Genomic DNA, 8302 nt, shown 5'->3' with positions numbered 1-8302 from the left:
AAACTAAATAAATAATATATTAAAAATTAAAAAATAAAATAAATAACAAATAGAAAATAAATATTTTAAAACTATGAAAAAACACACGAGACATGCGATAAAATTATTTTAATAAGTAGTTACTAAAATAATTTACGTCATTATTTTTATTTTATTTATTTTTTTGTCATAATTAAAACCGCAAAATTCATTTACTCAATTGAAATAATAAAAAATTAACCTTTTTTATACTTTTTGAACCCAATAATATGTTAATGTAGCGCCGGTGAAAGCGAGTAAACGAACCCTTCTCCTATTTGAAACGTTTCTTGGGTATAATTATTTGAAATAATTAAAGTTAATTTTATTATTAAAATAATTAAGCAAAAAGCAAAAAACCATGTCCATGTGGGTCTTCTCTTCATCTCTTGTACAACCTGGTTTGCATTCAAACCACTCCTCCATGTGGAAAGCAAAACCAAATCCACTTTTTTCTGATTAAAATTCTCCCAATTTTGCAGAATAAACATCTCCCACTGACTAAATTCTGCCGGAAAAACCAACTTTCCGGCGTCTTTCTTCATGCATTCATGTGTTTTAGTGAACACAATTTCAAGAAAGTAGAGTGAATCACTGAATCTTGAGTTTGATTAAATCTTGATTATGTCTTCTCCGCCATCCCCGGCGCCTGCAGCACCGCCGGTTAACACCACTTCACCGCCACCAGCAGCAGCACCCCCACTTCCAACTCCAACCACCCCCGTTTCTCCCTCTCCGGCAGCTCCTTCACCGCCGGCCCCTGTAACGCCTGCGTCTTCTCCACCGGCGCCTGACGCTACGCCTCCCTCAGTATCCCCCCCGGCGCCACCTACACTCACCTCCCCACCGCCTTCAACCACTTCTCCTTCCCCACCCACTTCAAGAAACAGCCCGCCGTCTCCTTCGGGTAGATCTACGCCATCTCCGCCGCCTCCAAGAAGTTCTTCCTCCCCTCCGCCGGGACCCTCTTCGTCGTCAGATAGTTCATCAGGGATTTCCACCGGCGTCGTCGTCGGAATCGCTGTTGGTGGCGTTTTAATACTTGCTGTATTAACTATCTTGTTTCTTTGCTGTAAAAAGAAGCGAAAAAGAAGTCAGGCTCCTGTTGGTTATTACGTTCCACCACTACCCCCACCTAAAGGTTCGCACTTTTCTCAATTCCATATTTTACCCTCATGTTCATAGATCTTTCTTCAAGATTTTAATCATATCAATTCCCTAATTTCAACATCAATCTTTAGTTGATTCATACGGTGGTCCACAACAATGGCAACAAAGCGCTCCGCCACCCGGCGACCATCTTCTCACAATGCCACCACTAAAACCCACTCCTCCACCAGCACCGTCAGCAGCACCTATCAATTCTCCTCCCTCGCAACCTCCACCGCCGGCCCTATTTAACAGCGGTGGTTCCGGTTCCAACTATTCCGGCGGTTCAAACCCACTTCCACCGCCTTCCCCGGGCATGTCACTGGGTTTCTCAAAGAGCACATTCACATACGAAGAATTAGCGAGAGCCACAGATGGGTTTTCCGAAGCCAATTTTCTTGGACAAGGTGGTTTCGGGTATGTCCACCGTGGTGTTCTTCCGAACGGGAAAGAGGTGGCGGTGAAGCAACTAAAAACGGGCAGCGGGCAGGGGGAACGTGAGTTTCAGGCGGAAGTTGAGATCATTAGTCGAGTTCATCATAAACATCTCGTTTCTTTAGTTGGATATTGCATATCAGGAGCTCAAAGATTGGTTGTTTATGAGTTTGTTCCAAATAACACCATGGAATTCCACTTACATGGTAACTTTTCCCTTTTTTCCAAAACTACTACAAATTTAGAAATTACAATCATGAATTACTTTCAAAACCGGAATATTATTTATTTATTTATTTTTTTATAAATTTCAGGAAAGAATCGCCCCGTAATGGAGTTTCCCACAAGGCTGCGAATTGCTCTTGGAGCCGCGAAAGGACTCGCGTATCTCCATGAGGATTGTAAGTACTGTTTCTTATATAATTATATTATATTATATTATAATATATATATATATGTATATATATATATATATATATATATATATATATATATATATATATATATATATATATATATATATATATATATATATATATATATATATATATATAGTAGAAAAGACTTAATGTGTTAATTTGTTTGTAGGTCATCCGAAGATCATTCATCGAGATATAAAAGCTGCTAATATACTTCTTGATTTCAATTTTGAAGCAAAGGTAACTTATTATCGTTATAATACCGAGATATCTGTTATCTGCTATCTGTTATATTTGTTGTATATTTACTAGCCTCGAATAAACTGTGGCAGGTAGCGGATTTTGGGCTTGCGAAGATAACTTCCGACGTTGCCACTCATGTCTCAACCCGTGTGATGGGAAGTTTTGGGTACATTTTTTTTTTCTTTCTCGAGTTTCATATCCGATTTAGCAATGTACTTTGTTTATTATATTTTGTATTATTCTACTTTCATTTCTTCCTATTACAACATTGTACTTTTCTCTTTCAAAAATAAACATTGCACAATGTTAGATAAATCTCATGTATTTAATGTTGATAGGTACCTAGCACCAGAATATGCAGCCTCAGGCAAACTTTCAGATAAATCTGATGTTTTCTCATTTGGTGTGATGCTTTTGGAATTAATCACTGGAAAGAGACCTGTTGATTCAGCTCAAACTTTTATGGATGATAGTTTGGTTGATTGGGTAAGTTTTTTTTTATATATACTTTTTATTTAAAAAAAATTTAGTCGAAAAGTTTCAAACTTTTGTTGGAATGTGGATTTGGCCCTATATGTGAAGAAAAAAGTAGGCAAGACCATGTGTAAGCACGTTAACAACGACCCATCAAGTTTTCTTTATGAGCACACATATAGAGAATTTTTCGGGCATTATTAGGCTTTAGTCAAAAAGATTTGAACTTTTTGTTAGGAATTTCTTGATTTCGACCAATCATATGAGAAAAGTTGGCAAGAACATGCTTTATGAAGATCTTTACTAGAATTTAGATAAAGGTCGTATCACGTTTGAACTTATTTTAAGTTGAAAAAGTTTTGGGTTGAATGCAAAAACAGCAACATACTTTCATTGATTTTGTTTATTATAGCAATGTCTTCCAAATATGAAGCTATATTATTCACTTCTATAATTTGATAATAGAAAATTTGAATATACAATGCTATAATTTGGTAGATTTGTAATGCCTAAATAAGATTTCTTTTTTAAAAAAATGTACTATGTTGCAGTAAAAAAAGAAATGAAAGCGGGTCTATTAAAGTTTTGGGTAATATGCAAAAAATAACAACATGCTTTCAATTTCTTTTTTCTTATTAACCTTATATTTTGATCAATATCTATAATAAACAAATATATGAAAGTACGTTGCCATTTCATTGGTTTTAACCCTAAAAAATTTGAATGTACAATGCTATCACTAGGCAGATTTTTTAGAGTATAATACCATAACAAGAAAAAAAAATTGAAAGGATAATGCTGTAACATAAATAAATGAAAGTAGGAAACTATAATACACAAATAAACGAAAGTACGTTGCTATTTCTTAAATTTAGTTATCGTTAGGTAGATTTTTCTCTTAGTATAATCGCATAACAAGAAAAAAGATTGAAAGTATGTTGCTATTTCTTGCATTTATTAACGGAACTTAAATTACAGGCAAGGCCATTACTCACTCGAGCCATGGATGATGGAAACTTTGACACAATAGCCGATCCACGGCTACAAAAAGACTACAACCATAGCGAGATGGCTCGCATGGTTTCTTGTGCTGCGGCCTGCGTCCGTCACTCAGCTAGACGCAGGCCGCGCATGAGCCAGGTGGTCCGGGCCCTGGAAGGAGACGTCTCACTCTCCGACCTGACTGAGGGGACCCAACCTGGCTCAGTTGGATCGCTCTACGGGTCCCGCGGAAGCTCGGACTATGACACGGCTCAGTACAATGAAGATATGGTGAAGTTTAGAAAGATGGCTTTGGGTGGTACTCAAGAGTATGCAAGTAGTGAATATAGCCGACCCACAAGTGAATACGGGTTGTACCCGTCAGGGTCAAGTAGTGAAGGTCAAAATACCCGAGAAATGGAAATGGGTAAGTATAAAAGAGAGGGTTTTAGTGATGGGTTTTGATGTATAAAATTTGTTGGTAATTTTGATGATATGTTCTTGTATGTTATTGGAGAAAAATTGTGGGAATGGGTAATGATTTTATTATTTTGTTGTGAGTTTGATTGTATTTATTGATTACATTTTGTTTTATACACTAATGGGAATTCTTTTATTTCTTTGTCTTTTGGTTTTAATTGAGATCGCAATAGTTGGTTTGTATTGAGGACAAAAGATGATGTTGATGGAGTTTGAAACGTTACAATTTGTGGGACCTTTACAAGACTTGAAGGCATAAATTTAGAATTATATGATGGGATTTGCTTAATAATTAATTGATCGACATGAAAGAGCATGTCGATATTATTACATATTTGATCGACATAAATTATATTTATTCTAGAAAATAAAGATATTATTATATGTCCAAGATAAAAGGGGTTGTATAATATTTTTCTATTAGTTTTGGTAAAAGGTTGAATCTGATTCAATAAGATCATAATTAAAAGCTTTTCTTAGGTCTTATAAGATCATATATAACATCATATATGCTTTTTATTAGGTTAATATCATAATTAAAAGCTTTTCTTAGGTCTTATAACATCATATATGCTTTTTATTAGGTCTGATAAAAAACTGGATTTGGCTTAATCAAATCTTTGAATCAATTAGATCTAATTCTCATACAATATCTCAACTAAAATTCTTTTTAAAATTCATAAATTTGAAATGGAAACTAGATATATGTGACAAGGTGTGAAAACGTAAATGCTAAATATGAACAAAAACAGGTTGGAAAGTGTTGAATAACAATAGTTAGAGGGCATTGATAGCTAAAATGACAGGTAGTTATTCCCGTTAAAAGTTACAATATAAAATGACAGAATCTTGGTATATTCTACACTTCAATCATAACAAGGAATTGCAGAGTGTTATGAACCCTAGATTCCGTTTCATCTAGGGGACGAAATCGGAGAAATTGAAGTTCTGAATTCATGGCGTCCCGTCGTCGTATGCTTCTCAAAGTCATAATCCTCGGTGACAGCGGGTTTGTCTCTCTAATTCCTCAATTTTCCATATTTTTAATTAATACTTTACTTATTCACTGATTTGAGGTCAATTACGCTGTTTTATGGTGTTTATTGATTGATTACAGGGTTGGAAAGACATCTCTCATGAATCAGTATCCTTAATTTCCAGATCGTTTTAGTTCATCCCGTTGCCCTAACTTCACTGCTAAATTTTGAAATGGAATCGAGATCGTTCAGCTTGTCGATATCGTCGAATCTTATAATCGAAAACACTCCATTAATTTTCGTGTTCATGTCCTTGAAAAAATAAGATATCAGTTTTGGTTTGGAAACGTACTGAACTTTTTGTGAGAAATCAGAGTGTTGATCTTTTTTTGGTAATTGAAAGTGTAATACAAAATTGATATGCATGTTATCATCTTGTTATCAGCCTTAATGATGTGAATTCAGATACGTGAACCGAAAGTTCAGTAATCAGTACAAAGCTACAATCGGAGCTGATTTCTTAACTAAAGAGATACAATTTGAAGATAGGCTTTTCACTTTACAGGTCTGATTCATTACAAACGTCCATGAAATCACGCCATTATTATAAGTTTATAAGCATCCATTGTTGAATTCGATACGGTTTGGGGGTTGATTTTGTTACAGATATGGGACACAGCTGGACAAGAAAGATTCCAAAGCCTTGGTGTGGCATTTTATCGTGGTGCAGATTGTTGTGTTCTTGTGCATGATGTGAATGTGATGAAGTCATTTGAGAGTCTTAATAATTGGAGGGAAGAGTTTCTTATTCAAGCTAGTCCTTCTGATCCAGAAAACTTTCCATTTGTTGTTTTGGGAAACAAGATCGATGTTGATGGGGGCAATAGCAGAGTGGTAATATGGTCTTTCTATCTTTTTTAATTTAAATTCATCAAGATTCAACTTCCAATACACAAGTAACAAATGGAATGCGAAAACACATTTGTTTAATCTACTTTGTTGTTTTCAGGTGTCGGAGAAGAAAGCAAAAGCATGGTGTGCTTCAAAAGGAAATATTCCTTACTTTGAAACATCTGCTAAAGAAGGGTTTAATGTTGAAGCTGCTTTCGAATGCATAGCCAAAAATGCTCTCAAAAATGAACCCGAAGAGGAAATGTATGTTTCCTATCCCTCTTTTTTTTTTTTTTAAAGAATTTTGAGAAAATAAAGAAATTGAAGGAAAATAAATGAGGATAAGTTTATAAAAAAGAAACAGTGCTTATTTGACAGATGAGCCTGTAAAATTATGATAAGACTATTATTTCCACAAGTTTTCCAAATATACCCTTATATGTCATTTTAGTTATATATCCAAATGCCCTTTTATGTCCTTTTACATTTTCGATCTAACTTACCACTTAGTTTTTTTTTACCAAACACTATTAGTTTATCAGCTAACTTTTCAGCTCTTATGTTAAACACAACCTAACAACTTTTTATTTTTTTTAATTTAATTTAATTTAATTTTTATCACTTTTTGTTGGGGATGAAGGTATATTCCGGATACAATTGATGTGGCAAGGGAAAGACAACAAAAATCTTCGGGATGTGAGTGTTAAATGGATTATTTCAAGGTATTCTGATGCAAGTTTTATGTATATTTTGAAGAGATGACGTCAGCTATACCAAGTTCTTCTTTATCTTCGTCCATATATTCCTATTATTTCATAGTTGATACCCTAAATTGTTGATTAATTTGGTTTTATATGTAATTTGTTACCAAGTGCTACAAGATATTCTCATAATCTCTTTCTAAGGTCCACTATTCATTTAATATGTTGATTACGAGTTTTGATAATATATAAGGATGAGTCGACCTACAAACAGTTTCTTTTTTCTGTCTTAAGATATTTTTTATAAATAAATAAGAGTAAATTACATAAATGGTCCCTATGGTTTGGCAAAATAGGCACATATAGTCCAACTTCAACAAAATAGACAAAGTCGGTCCTTGTGTTTTGTCGGTATTGTAGGAATGGTCCTTCTGACACATGACGCCAAAAAAATGCCGTTGCAACTCTTTAAAATGATATTTTTACCGTTTTTTTCCTCCATATTTTATTGTTACTTGGGACCATTTATGTAATTTTAAACGTAGTGTCGTCTAGTGGTATGGAGTGATCATCTCATATGAGAGGTCAGGGGTTCAAGTCTCGGTGGAAACATAGGTGGTTATTTAGGAGTAGATTAGTTAGTTTGCCGTTTCAAAAAAAAACCAAGAATATTCAACTCTTCATCTTCAAAAATAATTCGAACGGTTTTCATCTTCAAACTTTCAAAACAATCAAAACATAAATTTTTGAAGATTTAATCCAAAGAATATGATTAAACACAAACATTAAAACCATCTTCAACCTTCAACCCAAACCTGTATACCATGAACAAAATAAAAATCCTTCCAAAAATCCATCATCTTCTTTGAAATAAAAAGATCTAGAACATATAATCTTCTTTCAAATCTAGCTCGTCAACGCAAAGAATAGCAAAGGTAAAACAGATCAAGGGATGATGAACACTTTGAACACACGAATGTTTACGACGAATATCAAAGAATCTCATAAAAGGAAAAAAAAAAAAAACCAAAGATCTAGGATCCTGAAAAGCCTCCATCTTCAAATACGTCTCTCTACCACCGTACACCATCTTCGTCGTCTCTCTTTTCTATTAATCGACCATATTGAAGAAAATGAAGTGTAATTTCTTGTATCGTGATTATTAAACTGGACAATCCAATGAAGGTTTCAAATGATAACAATGTAAACCACATTCTCTCTAGCAACCGCCTCTTGTGAAACTTTATCGTTTTCTATCATTTTTGAAATTAATTTCACAATCGATATCTAAACCTTCATTGGAGATTTCTAAAAAAAATGTACTATAATGGGGACATTGGCTCGTTTGTGATTAAACTAGCCCTATCTTGAGTGTTGCCAAGTTAAAGTGTGTGGTGGAGGTTGTAATTTGGGTTTCCGACGAAGTATCATCTTTCAAAAGCCTTAACAATGTTGTATGTAACGTCCCAAAAATACTAATAAAATTTTCATTTTTAAACCATCGAATCCATACAACCATTTCCAAAACCAATCA

General features: G+C 34.4%; 2 protein-coding genes across 2 annotated transcripts; both read left to right on the top strand.

Annotated features, from left to right (window-relative positions):
- Positions 1 to 403: 403 nt before the first annotated feature.
- LOC144998648 (proline-rich receptor-like protein kinase PERK1) lies at positions 404 to 4345 on the top strand. The gene is made up of 7 exons (XM_078958383.1): positions 404 to 1159; positions 1260 to 1808; positions 1917 to 2003; positions 2191 to 2261; positions 2354 to 2430; positions 2603 to 2750; positions 3717 to 4345. Exons 1-7 carry the CDS (start codon positions 643 to 645, stop codon positions 4182 to 4184), a joined length of 1917 nt encoding a protein of 638 aa, XP_078814509.1. The 5' UTR covers positions 404 to 642; the 3' UTR covers positions 4185 to 4345.
- Positions 4346 to 5049: 704 nt separating this feature from the next.
- LOC144998647 (ras-related protein Rab7-like) lies at positions 5050 to 6989 on the top strand. The gene is made up of 6 exons (XM_078958382.1): positions 5050 to 5208; positions 5317 to 5343; positions 5642 to 5741; positions 5843 to 6070; positions 6186 to 6331; positions 6708 to 6989. Exons 1-6 carry the CDS (start codon positions 5156 to 5158, stop codon positions 6772 to 6774), a joined length of 621 nt encoding a protein of 206 aa, XP_078814508.1. The 5' UTR covers positions 5050 to 5155; the 3' UTR covers positions 6775 to 6989.
- Positions 6990 to 8302: the final 1313 nt, after the last annotated feature.

The sequence above is a fragment of the Lactuca saligna genome, chromosome 5 (assembly GCF_052625555.1).
Source record: "Lactuca saligna cultivar CGN05327 chromosome 5, ASM5262555v1, whole genome shotgun sequence".
NCBI classification, from domain to species: Eukaryota; Viridiplantae; Streptophyta; class Magnoliopsida; order Asterales; family Asteraceae; genus Lactuca; species Lactuca saligna.
The sequence above is the reverse complement of the archived record's forward strand: the minus strand, read 5'-3'. Positions and strand labels throughout refer to the sequence as shown.

Excerpts from the sequence above, each read along its gene's own strand:
- LOC144998647 (XM_078958382.1), top strand. The coding sequence starts at position 5,156 with ATGGCGTCCCGTCGTCGTATGCTTCTCAAAGTCATAATCCTCGGTGAC. Across the intron at positions 5,742-5,842 it reads ATAGGCTTTTCACTTTACAG|ATATGGGACACAGCTGGACA; the intron begins GTCTGATTCATT and ends ATTTTGTTACAG. Across the intron at positions 6,332-6,707 it reads AATGAACCCGAAGAGGAAAT|GTATATTCCGGATACAATTG; the intron begins GTATGTTTCCTA and ends TTGGGGATGAAG.
- LOC144998648 (XM_078958383.1), top strand. The coding sequence starts at position 643 with ATGTCTTCTCCGCCATCCCCGGCGCCTGCAGCACCGCCGGTTAACACC. Across the intron at positions 1,160-1,259 it reads ACCACTACCCCCACCTAAAG|TTGATTCATACGGTGGTCCA; the intron begins GTTCGCACTTTT and ends ATCAATCTTTAG. Across the intron at positions 2,004-2,190 it reads CGCGTATCTCCATGAGGATT|GTCATCCGAAGATCATTCAT; the intron begins GTAAGTACTGTT and ends ATTTGTTTGTAG.